The 19,413-nt window shown below is 45.0% G+C and overlaps 1 protein-coding gene across 3 annotated transcripts in view; it reads right to left on the reverse strand.

Moving 5' to 3' along the window:
• The window catches only part of shdb (Src homology 2 domain containing transforming protein D, b), a 24,856-nt gene extending 5,616 nt beyond the window's left edge, over positions 1–19,240 (reverse strand). The window contains exons 1-6 of one of the 3 annotated variants that reach the window (XM_086223343.1): positions 19,115–19,240; positions 15,638–16,016; positions 13,764–13,911; positions 10,603–10,824; positions 1,330–1,407; positions 495–669 (exon numbers count right to left, since the gene is read on the reverse strand). In XM_086223343.1, coding sequence (XP_086079469.1) covers positions 495–669; positions 1,330–1,407; positions 10,603–10,824; positions 13,764–13,911; positions 15,638–16,016; positions 19,115–19,191 — 1,079 coding nt within the window. In that variant the 5' untranslated portion in view covers positions 19,192–19,240. Of the gene's footprint in view, positions 1–494; positions 670–1,329; positions 1,408–10,602; positions 10,825–13,763; positions 13,912–15,637; positions 16,017–16,619; positions 16,826–19,114 lie in introns of those variants that run through there. The other 2 variants (XM_086223345.1, XM_086223344.1) reach the window with 2 other exon arrangements.
• Positions 19,241–19,413: the final 173 nt, after the last annotated feature.

Below are 19,413 nucleotides of genomic sequence, written 5' to 3' on the forward strand. Positions count from 1 at the left end.
ACAATTCTGTAAGCTCTGATGAGTGCTGCTTAGCCAGAACACATAACCGTTTGGTTTTATGTGTCCTTGCTCATTAATGGACCGGAGAAGGGGATTGGGCTTTATTTGTGGGATGTGTGCTGCAACACTTTAAATATTAACTTGCTGTCATAGCAGTGAATGATAAAGAACGAGACGTCTGTGGAGACATTTGCAGCCGCGCCATCCACGCAAATATTTCTGAGGCATTTGAGCGTCTTCACTTCGACCACATTTGTTTTAATGTTAGCCAATGCATCAGCGTCGATATCAGCTAAGTGTATCATCAGTACTAATAACGCTTTTGTTCTTTTAAGACACACCAATTACTTCATTAGTTTAAGGTAATTAAATTAATGGCGACAGGGACGTTATATCAAATCATACAAACCTCTCAATGTAATTAGAACTCAAAAGCACTGTAGCCTTTTGTGTGATATATCCTCTAAGGCTTTACGATAGGACAGCATACATACACCTGCTTCTCCAGAGGCAGCGTGGGATCCACTCTCTCGCCCACCATCGTGAGGCCTTCCTGGGGCATTCGAAACTTCATCCCCCCTCCTGCAAGCGGACTGGACCTGGGCCCCGAAGCACGCAGCCGCTCTGTAGGTGACGAGGAGCGGTCCCACTCTGTACCATCGAACTGCACTGTTGGCAGATGGGAAAAGAGAAAGTGAGTCAGGTTATTTACACCTGTGTGATCAAAAGGGATTATTTCTCCTAGTCAAACATGAGACATCCAGCCACTGCATGCATGCAGAGACGCTTTCTAAATCTAGAGGGTCGGAGAGCCTGTAAAACCATCACAATTACCATTATCAACATTTTCAGAGTCCCCTGGGGCAGATAGGGAGAGGAATTTGGTACATGCCAGGCGCAGCAGACAACACTGTAGATGACTCGATATTAGCTTAGCACACTCAACTTTGGTGTAAATTACAGGCTGAGGAGATATTTACAGTATTATGGTGAAATTAAATCCACAGAATTTGTGATTAAACATTACATGGTACTACAGATGCACTGAGCACTCGGATATGAACAAAAGAGACATCCTAATGAAAAGGGAGCATTTCATTCATGGTTTACGGGGTGGGGTGGGGTGGGGTGGGGGTGGGGGTGGGGGGTTAAACCCAGCAGGAACAGATGCAGGTGGTGCAGATGCAGGCCACCCGGGGATTTGGGGTGAAGGCAGAGCAGGTGGAGAACAAGAGCCTGAGTCACGGAGGTCACTGTGACTGCAGTTGTTTGTGTTTGGGGTGATAATGGAATGCAGGGCAGGGGGTTGTGTTCTGGATGAGAGGTCACCTTGCTCTCTGACGGGGGGCTCCTCCTCCAGCTGACCCACTGGGGCAGGCCAGGGCAACTCCGACATCTCCCTCATTTCTAATAGAGTGGGGGGAGAGCGGGGAGCAGGTGAGAGAGAAGGGAGCAACAGAGTGAGAGAACAGCAGATGGGTTAACTGAAAGAAGATGCGCGACAGAGGTGGTGATGATTAAAAGGTGAGACTGAGAGCGGGTGCGAGGTTTTAATGTGTGGAGGAGAGAGGCGTGGAAGCTGTAGAAGAAGAAAGCAGCGCCAGTATGTGTGCAAATGACAGGGATGTGTTGTATGGAAATATAGTTAACTACCTCTTGTCAGGAAGAGAGGTTATATACTCTTCCGCCTGTCCTTCTAAATAAGCCAAGCCTCGGGTATTCTGATCCTACTTTTACCTCCATGTGTTTTCACGGTTTGTTCGTCTGCAGGATTACAGAAAAAGTACAGGGCCGATTTTCACAGAAACTTTGCAGTGTAGCCAAGGATGAACCCATTTCATTTTGTTAGACAACCCTGCATTTTCTTTACACCGGCCTTGGCGGAGGTATGCACTCTCCAAAGTGCCCTTCTAGTCAGTGATTTATCATGTGAGAGACGCCTAAAGAAAGAGAAGCAGATAAGACAGGAGAACGGAGGAGAAGTCAGAGGCTCCATTATTTACAGTCATCTGAATGAACCCACTTTGAAAAATTGTCTGGTAGTGCTCGAAGCATGGGAAACAAAACGTGACCTCACGTGCGCAGCGACATACAGCGTTAACGTGACAGAGGAACTGAAGATAGCAGGGGCAGAATAATCCACTGTCCTACCTAGAGTAGGAGGGCAGCAGAAGGTGCACAGTGAGACACAACTGAAAATAGCTCATTATCTAGCGTGGCAGGCAACCAACTACTGTAACAGTCAATTCTAGAGACACACACGTGCGCAGACTCACGCACGCACACAATTCATGCGATTTGAATTTGCCACCATGCATCCAGCCCCTGCTCACAGCGAGAACAGATTACAAAACAAATACAAGGAAAAGAGGGGTGACGTCTTAATGAGCCAACAAATCCAAAGACCCCCCCCAGGCCTGCGACATCAAAGGCCATCTGAATGGGCGTTTGGAGAGAGACCCGGGCTGTACATACATGCCTCGCTCCCTCCCTGGTTAATTATTGAGCAGGCAGACACACTCCGCCACTTTCTCTGGCTCTCTGTGAATTATTGATGCATGGCGCGGTACAATGGCCCCATCTGGAATGGGCCGCACCTCAGCTGAAGCCAGGATTAAAGTGCGGCCTGGCACCCCGCAATGAAAGTCAGGCACGCAAACACACACGCACCTGACACCCCAAATCTGCACCACTGCGACACTCCGCCGCCACCATCAGCACATTTCGCACCTCAGATTTTCAAGCAAAAAAACGGTGTAAATGAGAAGCACCCAACATCAAGTGAAGAGGAACCAGAAGGCAGAGCGAGGCCATCACAGACGTGCTCCGCTGCTCTAAAAACTTGTACATCCCTCTAAGATTCAAGATTTTTCTCCCTCAGTGTTTCAGTGGCCTCTTAACAGCACATCTTGTGTAGTACAAAGAAAAATGAGGAGGCCAAGTGCTTACTCAGCTTCTCCACCTTCAGGTGCTCTGGAAGATGATAAAACGGGTAACAGAAAAGAGAATGTTCTTCAGCCAAAGCGAGAAGAGGGGTGATATTAATAGTTTCTCGGCATATTAGTCCTCGAGCCGTTTTATCAGTGTGGAAAATGTATAAACGGATTGCATACTTGCATACAAAATACACCAAAAAAAACTACATTCATACATCACAAAACTGTCACGCCAAATCACGAGAAAAAATAACCCCAAAAATCGTATCCTCTCACAGCGATGCAGTCCCATTAATAAACAGGAACATTACCATAATCTATTTCATCCTTCAGACCTGGATATCTCCAGTAGGCTTCCCTCTGCAGCACTAGTTCATGTTATCGCCCCTCTGATGGACCATTCAAAGAGCTGCAGAACTCGAGTTTGATATATGGGGCGGCCTAGGTTACTTCAGGGCAAGACCATGACAGAAAATAAGTGTATAACCCTAACCTGGAATTTGTGCGACATGATTGTTGAGTCTTTGCAGGAAATTTCTATGTCGAACTAAAATTTTAAAGAAAAAAATTTCAAAACATTACATGGTCTCACACACACACACACACACACACACACACACACACACACACACACACACACACACACACACAGTCTATGGTATAAAATTAACCAAAATGAGTGGAAAGCCCCACAAATCTAGCTTCGCTGGGGTTCATGGATTTGAAAAAGTCTCTAATAGAAGAGATGTTTGTTAAGATTCTTTTTAAAAGTGCATCAGCCATAGAAAATAACTCTAGCGGCTCTTTCCACGGTGGACACCCCTCCGTCTCCATCCCTGCTTCAACTATTCCCCTGGAGGATGTTTGGCAAAGTGTCATGTGGTAGGGGTTAGAGAAACAGGTTTAATACCCGAGGGTTGTCTCAGGATGAGCGTGTAAGAATGTGGGTTTGGAGGTAAGGGAACATCCCAGGCTGATTTGCCCTTGAGCAAGGCATCTAACATCAAACTGCTCCCTAGGCAGCTAATCTACCAACTGCTCTCTATTGTGTGTGTGTGTGTGTGTGTGTGTGTGTGTGTGTGTGTGTGTGTGTGTGTGTGTGTGTTGACTTCTTACATATGCAGAGTGCTAATTCACCATCTGGAATATATAAAGATTTTTTTTTTTCTTAAATGGAGTATTGGCTCTGCTGCTCATCCTCATGCGTCTCCTGGTGCGTGAATGAGGCTTTTACAGGGACAAGTGGGGTGATGCACCATCTACACTGAATGATGAATTCATGAACTCCAACTTACAGAGACAAGTGTGTTTTTACCCGCCTTTAAAACCAAGAAATCCCTCTTCTGCAGCATGTAACATGCAGCATTCATGTTCCTGTGAGTCCTTTTAACCAATCCTCGTCTCTTACAGCCGCAAACGATGCACTGGTGGAAAAGGCTTTTCAACACAGTGGGTCACTCCTGAGAATTTCCCAGCCGGATTGTATGATGCAACTCATTTTACTGAATGCATTTAGATTCTTTTCTGATCACAAATCTAGCAGTCTTGGTTGAAAGAGGGGGTGATTATTTCAATTTGGTCTTATCCCATCTGCTGGCTTGTTTATTGTTGTCAAAATTCTATGATTATATTCATTCTATGTTAATGAAAGTCATTAAAGTGATTAGGATCTGCTCACATCCCCTTTGAGTTTATGCTCCAACAAAGATTAGACACACAGTCTCCAAAAAAACCCTCCTTGGCAGAGCTAAGAAACTTGTCCAAAAAAAAAAACCCCCAAAAAATCAATTTTCACTTCTTTTATTATTATCAAACCCACTCGTTTTTTTACTGTGATTCAAGGTGACCCGTGTGACAAGCGGACCAGGACTAGTGTGCCGGTAATTCTACTTCAATCCCTTCACTGAAAGGTGCACACAAACCTCCTCATGCTGATAACAAAAGGCTGAATACCAGACTAACAAACACACAAACACACACACACACACACACACACACACACACACACACACACACACACACACACACACACACACACACATGTCACTCATTCGCTAGCTGGGAACATCTGGCTTCCATTCAGGTGTAATTGGAACCTGTGGATCTGTCATACACAAAAAGTGGTGAGTGAGAACGCTGCTTTGTTCTCCGAAACAGAACAATGAGACGCACGATTGGTTTACCGACCAAGGCACGCTTTTATTCAACTAAAAGAACAAAATCCATAACTGCTGGAGAAAGTGTTTCTTTTTTTTAAAACTTATTCTACGTATCTGACATTTGAACCCTTCCGATGAAACAGGTGACAGCACGTATCTGCTAACAATTACCAGAGATTATTCCAGGGTGAGGGGCTTCGTCTCTGTGTGGCACACAGGAGACCTCGCGTTGAGTGACAGATAACTGACTTTCCCAGCACACCAGCTGTTTTCTACTAAAGAGGGAGAAGACAAAGACATGAGAACAGCTTCATTAGCTTCATTAACGAAGACATCTGTTTTTAAATAGTGGCAGCATCCTTCTTTCTTTCCTCTGCGCACACAAGACCTTCTGCTGGGCACAATGTAAGGACAGACAATGAACACCTTACGCCGGTGGAGCCGCACCATTAAAATTTGAATCCTCGAAGAGCACCACATGTTCCGTTACAATCTTTTCTGTGTATCCATTTCCAGACGCACACCACATTCATTCCTGCAGCCCCCCCCCCCCCCCCCCCCGTCATGAGCTCTGTTTTTCTTCATTTTTCCTCCTTTACCTACCTCCCTCTAAGTGGGACATTATCTCAGCTGCCATATTCCCTTGCTCTTTTCCCGGTTGCCCTACTCTACTTCCATCATCTCTCTCCGTCTAATAGTGGTCGGTGAAGGGAAATCACAAAGGACATGCCTTTTCATTAGTGTCAAGGAAAGTTCACGCTGAAGGAGAAAAGAAAAAAAAAACAGCCAGTGATAGGGAGGAAGGGACAAGAGAGACTAAATGTGACAAAGAGAAACAGGAGCCAAGAGTGAAAAGGGAGCGCCACAAGAGTCCTTCCAGTGAGCCCGTAAATTGATGAAGAGGCTGGTCCGATGCCCCAGGGGCCCACCAAGAGCAGCTGAGAGCAGCAGCCTCACAGCAGAAATGGAAATCTCATTTTCCCTTTTCCATTTTCCTCTGCTAGCATGTTTGCCTTCATGTACACAAACGCAGATGTTCATGCTCCTGCAGGAACAAGCCCAAGAAACCATGTCCTGTCCTGGAACATTCAGCTCACAGCGACAGCAACAGTGGCTATCATCGAAGAATTTGATCACCTCTTGATTAAATTCATTCAGGCGGCGTCTTTTAATTATAGATGTTGGTATTGAGCTCCCAGAGGTGTTATCAATCCTGTTAACGGATCAATTCTTTTGTCATTAGAAAGAATATTTATGAGTGGGTTTTCAATGATACTATGTTCACAGCCCACCAGCCCCCAAAAATCACTTGTTCACAGGTATTTGGTCCTACATTTTTAGAAAACTTGACTTTTTTAACCTTATGATGGCTTTAGGTGAAAATTTAGAACATTTCAAGCTGCCCTGCACCGAATCGTGCCGTTAACCTATAAAAACAATGGCGACGGAAGCTTAAGCTAGTTTGTGAAAACGAATAAAACTGGGATTAGGGTCTGTTTTTACAATACACTGCAAAGAAAAATTGTTTTAATTGTCATTCTAAAAATAGTTCAGAATGAAGCAAAGATTGTGTATGTTCAACTGGTCAACACTTCAACAGGTGTCAAAAATTAAAAAAAATAAATAAGAGGATATGCGATTTATGTTCGCAAAGGGCTCAGAAAGACCCTGTTTTTCCTCACTGACTTGGCTTTCGGAAATAGAAATTCATATTTGGTCACGTCCCAGCACAACTGCTGCTATCTAATGAGCAGCTGCACTGGTACAAGAGAAGCATAAGTGCTTTCCACAATGGCAGCATAATAGTAATTGCAAGGGGTGTTAATGTTATTCATTCACCTTCCCCGTCCAGACTTCCTGCTGATTTGCAAGCCATCATGTGTATGAAACGGCTCAAAGCTCGTGTGCGGGACTATAAAACCTACAAAACATGAAATCCCTAAAAGACCCATTTATCTGTTCATTAGGTGTGGCCATCAGGGAGCTAATGAGATGGTGCCTTTCATTAGCTCCCTGATTGGTGGTGAAAAGCTACAGGGCCAATCTCTCTCTGCTGGACTGTCTGTTGACTTCCAGGAATTAATGAGTACTGTAATTTGAGCTGGATGCTGGTGACTGGTGACAGCTTTCTAACACTGTAATTAAAACCTTCCAGGCTGAGAGAGGCCCGTCACGTCCCACCCCTCAGGCACTGCCAGGCTGACCCTCACATACATCTGGCTAAAGTGGACTGTGTATCCAATGAGAAAAAAATTAAATGCTTTAGAAGGAAGCTTATATTTGATTCTATGTGAAAAATAGCCTCAGCCAGCTTGTGATAGTCACATAAGTGATTACATTTTAGCGTGGATAAGCTGTGAAAACCATAATCAGAGAGATTCTGCTCCGAAGGGCCTGTATGAATGCAATGCACGCAAATCCACCACAATAAGCTTCCCTCGCCTCCCCCGCCTTTCTCCTACACTCACACACTCATTTGTGCCAACATGCATACAACCTCCTCTCACCCTTCAATTAGCTGCCTGGTGATAATCAGAGCTGAAGAACCTGGTTGAGAATCCACATGTGTGTGTTTTCAGTATGTGCAGGCGCCCGTGTGAAAGTGATGATGAGGTGAGGGCTGAGGGGCTGCTGGCAGAACACGATGCCCCCCCCCCCCGCCCCCTGCAGTGGGTTATCTGAGTGAGCATGTCACATCCCTCGGGAGGGAGGGCTGCAGGGACAGCCCTGTCACCACCGCTGCAGTTGTGTGTATATATGCGTGTGTGAGTGTGCCAGGGTTGGCGGATGACTGATTGCACCCCGCTACAATGGCCCTGACTCCCCCTCCTCTCCCTCTGCCTTACCTCGCCACAGATCCCCACTATTAATTCTCCCTGAAGCTCCTCCCCTCAGAAGCAGTGGGCCTCCAGAAATGGAGCTGCCACCAAACATACCATGTTTGCCATAACCTTGGACGTGCGTTTCTCTTCAGCTCGCTTTCACCACAGCCTCCCGATCCAATTTCCTCACACTGTCCATCTCTCTTTCAAACCTCCCCCTCATCTCTCCTCTTTCCATCTTTCCCACCTATCCCTTTTTGTTGCTCTATTCTCATCCTCCGCATCTCTCCCCTCCCACATGTGGGCCGTGCCTAGCAACCCTGAATGGATCTGGGAATACGGATTAAATGTGAGAATGGAAAATACTGTTTGTGTGTTTACACTCCGGTGCTCTGGTCTGCTCACACAGACAGCAAACCAGCTCAGATTGCTGACTCTGAATGGAAAAAAACAAGAGGTCAGACAACTTGAGCCGTACAAGCATTTTCCTCCAACCCTGCTGGAACAGTATTTAAAGCAGGACTGTGTTTGCCACGAAGAAGAAAAGTGTGAGAGGACGAATACAATAAAGCCTTTAAAAACGACTGCCCTCCAATAAGTTACAAAGCCGCTTTGCTTTTTCTCTAGTTAATGTGATTCGAGCATGGACATGGTTGAATGGATAAGTGCCTGTATGAGTAAGTGCAGACAATCGTGTGCTGACCATGACTGTCTTATTAGCACTGGATCAGTCACACACGCGCAGGCATGTAATTAAGAAGGGGAGGCACACACACACGCATATAGGACAGGCAGAGTTGGTGGATTGTAGGAGAGTGCCGACGAGGCAGAGTTGATTTATTATCCCATCACCTTGACCTTGGTGACTTGCAGATGCAGCTCAATTAAGTCGACTTGGCCTGGCATGCCTTTCACTGATCTACTCCTAACTCACCAATCAGTGTTTGGCTGGTCCTCTTTTCCTCTCTCTTACTTCCTGCTTCAATCTCTCGCTCCATTTAGATGGAAAATAACAGGATGAGATGTGACAGTGCAACTTTGAAAACTAATAATCATGCAGCATGCCAATTATTCGAAAACATTCCGCAGATATCATGATTATGAGTCTATCTTTGTCCCTCTTCTTCTATTTATGTTCCATATAGCTAACTCACACACACACACACACACACACACACACACACACACACACACACACACACTCACACTCACACTCACACGCACACTCACACACTGACACAAGACATCTCTGTCAACTCTAATTATCTCCTCAGAGGTTGTTGTGACTCTGGTCTGTCGTGTGTGAAAGCAAGAAATCAATATTCACTAGATGTTGTTTAAATGGGATAAGGGAGAAATGTGTCAGTGAAGGTCGCAGTGGTGTCCGTTTGCTGCTGGAAAGGCTTTGTAGATGTAATGATGGGGGGGGGGGGGGGGGGGCAGGAATTCCATTCAAGGTCAGGATAGCTAGATGAGCTTTTCACTATGTCATAACATCAACAGAGCTCTCTGTGTCCTTCAACCTTTAAAAGCAGCCCATTTTCACGCTGGAGCTTTCCCACTGTCACTAATGCTATTGGATGATCCCTCTCTAAAAATAGATGGATACCTTGTGCTTCATGCTTGACAAGTCACAGCTCCAGGAGCTCTATCCGGAGCTGCTATTGATTCATTGTTTTGCTTAAAGACACTTCAGTACACTGGATGATTGCCAGTGTGGAGGCTGTATACTCAGCTTTCAGTTAAAAATACTTTTCCTTCACCAGCCAAAAGTCTTATTTTCACCCCGTGTCTGTTAGTGGGTTTGTCCGTCCATCTGTTTTGGCAGTAAAACAAAACTACTAGGTTTGGTTTTCACTAGGTTTGGTTTTCATGAAACTTGGTACAGGGGTTTAGCATGGGCCAGATCCATTTAACATAGTTAAAAAAACATGCTTTTTTTCCTCCACATTGGCTTGGCAGGGGTCTGCGCTTTCAGAGTGGTCTTCTGTCGACAGGATTATGCAAAAACGACAAGGTCGATTTCCATGAAACTTGGTGGAGGGGTCGAGTGTGGGCCAAGGAAGAATTCATTACATTTTAACGGCAAATCCATTTACCATTGCAAAAAAAATTAGGAATGAAAGTCAGGCTAACAAAAGACCGAGAAAAGTTGATTTGCAGCCTATTAAAATGCTTGAACAGATATGTTAAATAATCATTTTGAATATAAATGAAGCTTCCAGGTGAAGGTTCCACAGTTTAGGTCATCTTTGTTTCTGTATATGTACGTTTATCTGACAGAAACACAAGCGAGGGAGGGACTTTTTATTTGCGTTTACATTAGCCAATAGTATCGCATGTGTATGGCACTGCCCACATGTGCACCAGAGACTTCTTACACCAGCAGGACTGGCTACATCTGGTTAGTTCTGTCACAAATGTGGATAAATTATTCAATCATGGGCTACTTGACCAAATGAATCACAAAATGGAAAATAAATGAGACGTTTCACAGGGGTTGTGTGACACTCAAAACGATTTATCCACAGTCTTTAGTCCGCATCCATAGTTAATGGTGGAGCAAGCTACTTCCAGTTAGCACTACGCTAACTTGAAATCGAATAAGTGATTTTGTCATGGGAGAAGAAACCTAAGCAAGAGCCCAAAGGAAGACTAGCTGTATCCAACTTTTTCCCCTCTTACCTGCAAATGCTTTGGAGATGTGGTCCTTTTTCCACTCCCAGGGTTGATCATACTCATCAGCTGGTCTCTCGTCATCTTGTGGCAGCCTGCTGCTCTCCTTTCCCTCCTCCTGAGGTTCTCCATACATGAAACCAAGGCGCTGTGCTCGTTCGTCTTCATAGGGGGTGTCGTAGAGCTGCACCCCACCACGTACCCGTCCCCCTCCTGGGCCACGCTGCAGCTCTGTCAAAGCGTATGCAAAATAAACACAAATTCATTCCAAAGCATCAAATTAGAAATGCACACTGACACTTTGTGGAATGTATCGAGTTCACCCAATCTGAAAGATAAACAGACGACATTAAGCGATGATATTGGCCTGCAGCAATGATGTTCCCCTATACACACCACTGATATTATTCTATATCACAAGAGGCCTGTTGAGCCCCGACATGACTTGAATTGAAGGAGAGGGACAAATGATGTTTGCACAGCTTGCTGTAAGCTCGCAATCTCATACTGGGGGCTTAACAAGGCCTTGGGCTAGATGCTGAGTAGCATCATAGCGGAGAAACCCACCCCCTCCTGTCGTCCATCTGAATCCCAGCAGAAATCTAGCGCTGCTCACAACAGCCTCCTTATTCCCTTGTTAACATTTTCATTACTTTCTCAGCAGGTTCCATCTAAGAAATATGTTCTTGGCGCCTGCATCTGTGGAGTCAAATATGTCCATGAGATAAAAGGATTATTGATGCAAGCAAGAGAAGGAAATCAGATTTCTAAATGTATCAATAGGAACCTCAAAGTTGCAGCAGCAATCAGTAATGGTGCTTTTATATGCTGACCTCAAAAGTGTACCCTTTTGAGAAAACAGGTGGTAGAGAAGAGGAGAAAATGAAGGGGAGAAAATGAAGGAGTAGGCATCTTTTATGTCCATAGCCGGCAGCTTTGCAAAGGAGGTGCACTCACGTGAGATGTGAATGGTATAATCAACTGGTTTGCTGGTGAAAGGCAGAGGAAAACTTTAACCTTCACATGACAAGACACTGCTATTAGGGTGGCCCTGTTGTCACCATGGTGACCGAGCGGAGGCCCTGGGGAAAAGCCCTGAGGTTATAAAGGAGAGAGAAAATGGAGAGAGAAAAAGAGAGAGAGCTGGAGCAAGGGAAAGAAGAGGTGATGGGTGAGGAGGCAGGGGAAGCAGCGAGAAAACATGAAGAGGGTGATGGGAGGAAAGGGCAAGGGACATGAGGTCTGTGTGTGTGTGTGTGTGTGTGTGTGTGTGTGTGTGTGTGTGTGTGTGTGTATGTGTGTGTCGAGGGGGGGGGCTGTCAGTGTTTGATGTTAAGTCATTGAGACACAGGCACAGCGGGGCTGAATGCTGCTCTACCTGTGCTGGAAACCCTTTGAGTCAGCCTGGAGACGGCAGAGATGAAGGCAGGGAGATAAAAACAAGCATGCAGGAAATAAAATGAGAAATTCATGGGATACATGATGGTGACGAACACAAGCAAGGGGGAAAGAAAACAGCAATTGGACAGAAAGAAAGGTTGAGAAGTGATGATGGGGAGGGCTGGGGGGGTGTTTAGGCATACAGATGCATGTCAAAGACGCAAACGATGGAAACAGAGGTCTTTCATTCATGATTAAAAAAAAATCAAGATGAAGCACTGAGGGGCCTTGAGAGGCAGATGTTTCCCCCCTAAAAGTCCAGACTAAAAAGCACACAGGTGTCTTTTCAGGAAAATGGTCATGAGCGTTCCTCCCAGTCTTACATCCATCTTGGGCATGCTGCTGTGTTTTTAATGAGCAAAAACAGATTGAGTGGCAGAGAGACAAAAGCAGGCAGACAGACAGCCCTGGAGTGACAGACTCGATTCGAAGTCAATGAAAGAGCTGCAACAACGCGCTGCCAAACGCTCCGCCATCACTGCTGTGACTCTAATCTCTCCAATGGCTCCCTCCAGCTGCCGCAAGGAAAAGATTTTCATTGAGGTTTCTGCGATTTCAAGTCTGAGGAAAAGACACTCGGTTCACTTAATCCTGAGATTATGAACTTCATTTGACCACCAAAAAAAAAAAAAAAAAAAAAAAAAGGCAGCAGAAGTGACAACAGAGAGGAGACGGGACATAGAATGTGCTAAGACAGATTACAGAGAGAGCCAGACTCCCCTCGGGTCCCTGGGAGAGCCCTCGAGATGAAGCTAGATAGAGAAAAGGGGGAGGTGTGTGTGTGTGAGTGGGGGGGGGGGGGGGCGCGGCGGCGGCGCTTTCACACTAAATGACTGGGACAGAGCAGAGAGAGAGAGCACTGGGAAAGGGCCAGACAGAGATGTTAGAGGAGGAGAAACAAATGGAGAGAGATAGATGAGAGAGAGATGATGTGGGAGGAAATCACAAGGGTGGAGGGAGGGTCCAAGACTCAACACGCACACGCGTACGCGCACACACACGCATACACACATCTCTGAGGGAACATTGTGTGAGGCTGAGCGCTGACACAGCCGAGATACTACAAAACACACAAGAGAGGACTGTGAGGAAAGTAATATGCAATGATGCATTTACCAGCAGTGTCTTGAATGGTAATAAGAATGCTTTAGTTTGTAAAGTTAGACACAAATTTAAAAAGAGACGAGTGAGGAATGCGAATATCACTGATGGATTTATATTTCTGTCAAGATTTCCTATTATTCACTACAGCATTACGCTAAATGTGTCGCATCAGAGAAACATAAATCCTAATTTATTGCACTTTAATGATGACTGGTTCTTTACTAATGCACAGTATAGGAGGCATGATGGTGAGGCAGGCAAAGACAAGAATTAAAACAGTAAGAGTTATGGGGTAAGTTAAACAATTATATCGTTTTCCTTTAAAAATGCGGAGAAGACAACACTTAAATCTATATGACAATGTAACAATATCCAAAATCGTACACCGTATTGAGTCACATGCAACGATACTGATACAAGATCGACACCCAGGAAGGATTCACCAAACCACAATCTGAACCTCAATTATATCACGTGACCTGCACGAGTGGATGAGCGCCACCACTGGCCGATGTGTGTAGGTCTTGGTAACTTTATGCCCCATCAGAAGTATTTATTAGTGGTGTAAAACAGCGACCTGTTTGGTCCTGCATAGTTTAAGATGCTAACTGTGTGATGACTCCAACCTGTTATGACTCTCTGAGCCTCATACGGTTCCATGTAACCATTGTTGGATGGAATCGGACCCAGATCCGGTTCTGGTCGATGGTCCAAGCGGGCGTCAAACGGGTCGGAGTAATCCGTGTCCCCTGCCAGTGGAGCTGATGGCACCACCTTAACAACAACAAAAACACACACACACGTGTAAAAAAAAAACCATTACTTCTGTTTTGAAAGAACAAACGTCTGCAGGATAGCTGAAGTGAGAATAATACAAACTAATTATAATATGTTTTAATCATACAAGCAATCAGGCAGTTGTACACTATAATTACTCTGACTTTCAGCCAGTATTTTAAAAGGGCATATTATAAAAGCACTTTAGTACACAAAATCAAGCTGTGCTGCATGTGTGAACGAAAAAGATGAAGGTGTGCTTACAGACAATAGCTGATCAAGAGCCAAGATGGAGAGAAACACGAAGCAATCACATCCTCCACAAATGTAAATTTAGGTCTTTGATTGCAGGAAATAAAATCTTTTGCTCTGTAACTGTAACACTAATTTGCACCTTTAGCATCCAAATATGATGGCGCTGCTGCACGCTATAATGCTGGTCCCTCTTCAAACTTTCTGTGTTGCCGCATGAAACACAGAACAGTGAGACGAAAATGACATCCTGTCTGGGGATCATCTTTTTGTTTTTTTTTGTTTTTTAAGCTATAAAGAGGGAGACGGTTGGTTCATGGGGAGCATTCGTCCCTTCATGCAAGCACAGGAGGAAAACAGTGGTCAGCTGGCACACTGACAGCTACAAAGGCAGCCATATGGTCTCACGAATACACACTTACGCATGCACGCACACACACACACGCAAACGCTTTGGCAGAGTATCTCTCTGTCACTCTCCCACAAAGGAAATTGCTTGAGCAAGGCGTGCTTCCCGAATTCCGGTTAAACACACACACACACACACACACACCCTCCGAAAATTACACCCAAATCCCATGTTGGTTCAGTAACAGGTTATCTATCGATGTAGAGAAATCTGCAATGTTAATTAGAGTGCGGATGTTCCCACAGACTCTGGGAAATTAATGAGAGCAGGAGGAGAAGCGGGGCAGAGAGGAGAGCTATTGACTGCAGCTCTAGAATATTACTTCAATCCACTTCAGGAGTTTTAAACTTGTAGTATTTTCCATTTCTGGAATTATTAATTCAAACTAAAGTCATGGAATCTTGAAATACTCCTTGACTCACTCAGCATATGTGAGTTGAATTCATACGCAGACCATTTCCTTGTAAACATTCACCTCTGCTCCACTGACTCAACATCTGTTTGGCTTCTTTCTTCCCAGTAGCTGTGTATGAGTGTGTGTGTGTGTGTGTGTGTGTGTGTGTGTATTCTGCAGCCAAACGTGCAACAATACATATCCAGGACAGTACTGCAGTCCTGGTGACACACACACACACACACACATAGCACAGCAGCATGAATTATACCCCCATGTGGCCCTTGACAGATCACCATACAGAATTCTCTATATGGCCCCTGACATGTGCTCATGCTGGGGTCTCTCAGCTTGCAAAACCAAATCCCATTTATTATTTATGGAAGGACATAAACTCAGGGGACTGTGACCCTCTCAGATTCAATGGTCTGCCCGAGCCATCAATACTAATTCCTTCCATCTACGGTAGCGTATTTATGTGGAGCAAACCATATAATGTGATTTATGTAAACAATGCATATCTGTGACACACATTACTAGTCGCTTGCTTATGGAGTCGGAACAGTAAAGCTGTCAGATGGGATGAATTGGGAGAGCTTTTCCTCCAGTCCTCCGCTTCTCAAGAATCTGTCACCACACCTATGAAAGAGGTTCTAAGAGGTGCTTACAGGCTCCTGCTGGTCATCTATGGAAATGGCGCTGAGGAGGATCTTGGTGCGCCCGAGGTCCTGGGACTCGACTTTAATCAGTCTGTGTTTGGGAGACTTCACGTCCACGCTGGAGGACTTCATGGGAGAACCGTACACCGGAGTGTTAGGATCAGAAGCCCCAGACTCGCCCCTGGATCTGTTCTCAGAGTCCTCATAGGGGTCCTCGAAGTCCAGGTCCCTCTGGAGGCGGTAGGCTTTGAGGATCTCGCTTTCTGTGTAGTCAGGTGTGGGCGGCTGGGGAGGCACCTTCCTGCTGCCGAAGCTCAGGTAGTCCTTCAGCCACTTGGCCATGGCAGCGCTGCTTCCAGACTGAGTGCAGAGGAGAGGGAACAGGCAGCTGCAGGACGGCAGACAGAGAGACGGTTAACTGCTGGTCAACTGGGAGAGCTGTGGATTGTTGGGCTTTTTTATTTCTCCTGATCTTGATTGGACATTTGAGGAGATAAAAATCAAAACTGCTTCTGACAAACATCAGAAGGACGTGTCCTCGGTGAATGACATCATGCTCCTGAAAAGAAACCCACTATCAGTCGTTTACATGCACTAAAGGGACACTCCACTAAAGCAACAGCTGGGCAATGACACTCCTTTTGTTTTACTGGGAGCAATAACATCTGGCATGTGAACTTTGCCCAGAAGCTGCAATCACATTTCCAACGTTAACTTGTAGATAAATAAAAAGGCAAAACCTGAAGTCGGGTTGTAAAATGCAATAAAGTCCATCAAAGCTATATGATAGAATGTATCACAATAATGTTTTGTTGGGTTTTTTTTGGTACTCTGTAATTTAACCAACAGAAAACACGGGAGGTTTGAGTTTAGTTTGGTGCTGAAATGTTGGAAAAGAGGCACCATGATAATAAGCATTTTCCTAACTTCTCCTCAAAACATTCACCAAAACACTGGCTTTAAATAGGAAGCGCAGCTCGCGACCTCTTACCAGCCCTCTTCAGTCCTTCAGCCACTTAGGAGGCTTTATTCCGTCTTTCTTCATGTCGATGACAAAAAAAACAATCACCGTCAAGTGGTAAACCTTCCGAGTATTCACGTTTTCTAATCCACGAAAGAGCACGAAGAGAGAAAACAGCAGCGTTTCAGACAAAAGAGCGCAGAAATGCACCGGAGTTGCTCCGACGGCTGAAGGCAAACGTGTGCGAGTGAAGGCAGCGAGAGAGAGAGAGAGAGAGAGAGAGAGAGAGAGAGAGAGAGAGAGAGAGAGAGAGAGAGAAAGTCAACCGAGCGATTAAAGGGGAGGAGCTTCGGTCCCAGCGGAGGATCCTATTATCCTCCACAGGCAGCCAAGCGTTCATTCATTGAAATATCTGCGCATCTTACATGCTGCACACACACACACACACACACACACACACACACACACACACACACACACACACACACACAGGCGCGCGCGCATCTCTCTCCAAACACTCACAAGAGGACCATTAACTGAGGAGGAAAATGAACTGGCACGAACGAGCCCCAAAGATGTGCATTATTCATCTGCATGACATCACTTTTTTTCACAGTTTTTTTCACGTTTTAAAGCAAAAAAACACTTTAAATGTCCATTTTCAGCTGATGAGCGAACAAAGATGAGACTCATGAACGTGGGTGGAAGTGCCATCATCGTTCTGTTGTGAAGTTTTGACAAACATCCCTTGACACAAGGTGATTAAGCACTTAAGGGTGTGCGCTTGATGCTTTTACCAATGTGCCATTGCTGGTCCAGGATCAGATTGTGCGCTACAGAGGGTTTGGTCATCAGGTCTGTTAAAAGACCATAAAAGCCTCCCTCTTAACGACACATGAGCTCACTTTCTCCCAGAGGCAGCAGAATGATGAGGTCACTGTGTTAGAGTCCACCCCCCACGACTTGCACAGCAACCACGATCCCTTCAAGACCTTCCTCCTCACTGCGGGAAGGTTCCCCTGAGAACCGGCTCAGGTCCAGAACCCAGAGGAGGCCAAGAGGATCTAAAACTAGTCTCATTCTATTTCACAAGTATATGCTTGAAGTTGATTGCAGTCCTGTATATTACACGTCCCTGGTGTTGAAACAGACGGTCAGCCAAAAGGAGAAGCCCAGTTTCTGTTTTCTGGGAAAAATAATCTGTCCAAACAGTGAAAGAAACGCTGAAAATATTCCAGGAATAAAATGTGAGAACTTGGGATCTTATTGGCGCATCTAAAGGACACAACACGCTTTTTGAACAACATAAAGATGCTGCTCCTGCAGGTTCCTCCAAGACCATTTAAACACCCTTGGACTCTCCATCGTCCTGCCCTTTTCCTGACATTGTTTTCCACTTTTGATTTCATACATCGGCTGCATGTCTCCACTGAACGCACCAGTAATCGTCCGTCTCCCCTCAGGTCCACATTTCATCTGCACAATTCAACCCGTTCAACACCTCCACTAACCCTACAAACTGGTAGCATGTTGAGCATCTGTTTCATTATTGTCCTTCATCTTAGTGTGTGTGTGTGTGTGTGTGTGTGGGGGGGGGGGGGTTCAGACCTATGTGGGAGACAAAAGATTGAAACTGAGCAAGAGATGGAAAATCATCAGGGCACATGGAGAGAAGACTGGAGATGAGAGGGAAAGTGAAATGGAAAATCGAGATCTCCCACAGTAGAAGATAATCACACACACACACACACACACACACACACACACACACACACACACACACACACACAGGTAAGTCATTGTGTGTTTGATGAAAAATATTTGCACAGAAGCCAAAGATTTAATTAAATCAATCAACAACAAGGCGCGGTGGAGTATTTCAGGAAATTAATAAGGCTCCTCAATTACAAAGCTCTAAATAAGGATGTGGCATTTTCTTTGAACTTCACGCCTCCAGATGTTGCTCTTCCCCTGCTGAACAGCATGACTTATGCCACTTCTGACATGTTATGTAAGATATTGCTGGCTTGATAACACCCTGGCGCACAAAAACAAAGCTATGAATACCTACAGAATGTGACCGTGGTCCTTCAGGATGGACTTGGGAAGAGAATCCGAAAAAGTGATTTCCAGGGTTTCTTTAGCATTTACTGCCCTCATGTGGTATTTGTTGTGTACTACACTATTTCGTTTGGACGTCATATTCAGTTTATTAGGAGAAGGAACAAGATACATGAATATCGATGCGTATTTTCTCCTTAAAATATAAGCAAATGAAATAATTTTTAATCAAATAAATGTTGTTGTTTGTTTCGTTTGTTTGTTTGTTTGTTTGGTTTGCTTTACCATCTACCATTTACCATCGTTTTTATCACTGGTATTTATTTTGATTTTTTGGGGGGATTCTGGAGGTTCTCATCGGGGACTACCGTGTTTCCCGAATCCTTTTCTCCTGTTTTTAACGAATGTTGATGTTCTTCTTTGCTCTCCTACATTGCAAATGAACATTTAGCGACTTACAGTACCTGTCACTGACGGCCCCGGCTTCCCGCTTACGAAACTGTAAAAATTCTTCCGGGTTTAGGTCCTCCAGCGTTTTCATTGGTTAAAACTCCATTTCACGTGTTACTGATTGGCTAGAATTTCCGTAACAAGGAACTTTCGTTGTTTTGGCAGAGACCGACGGGAGAGAAAAAGACTAATGCATTATTTTGCAGTCCCCCTATTTCCTAAAACAATGTTTTGGCTGTCATCCTCAGGCTAACTATGTCTAAAAAGTTTTGCTCGGCTCCACATCATGAGCCATTCATCATCGCCAATCAAA

The sequence above is a fragment of the Aulostomus chinensis genome, chromosome 14 (genome assembly GCF_037954235.1).
Source record: "Aulostomus chinensis isolate RoL2024-O1b breed Wild chromosome 14, RoL_Achi_v1.0, whole genome shotgun sequence".
NCBI classification, from domain to species: domain Eukaryota; kingdom Metazoa; phylum Chordata; class Actinopteri; order Syngnathiformes; family Aulostomidae; genus Aulostomus; species Aulostomus chinensis.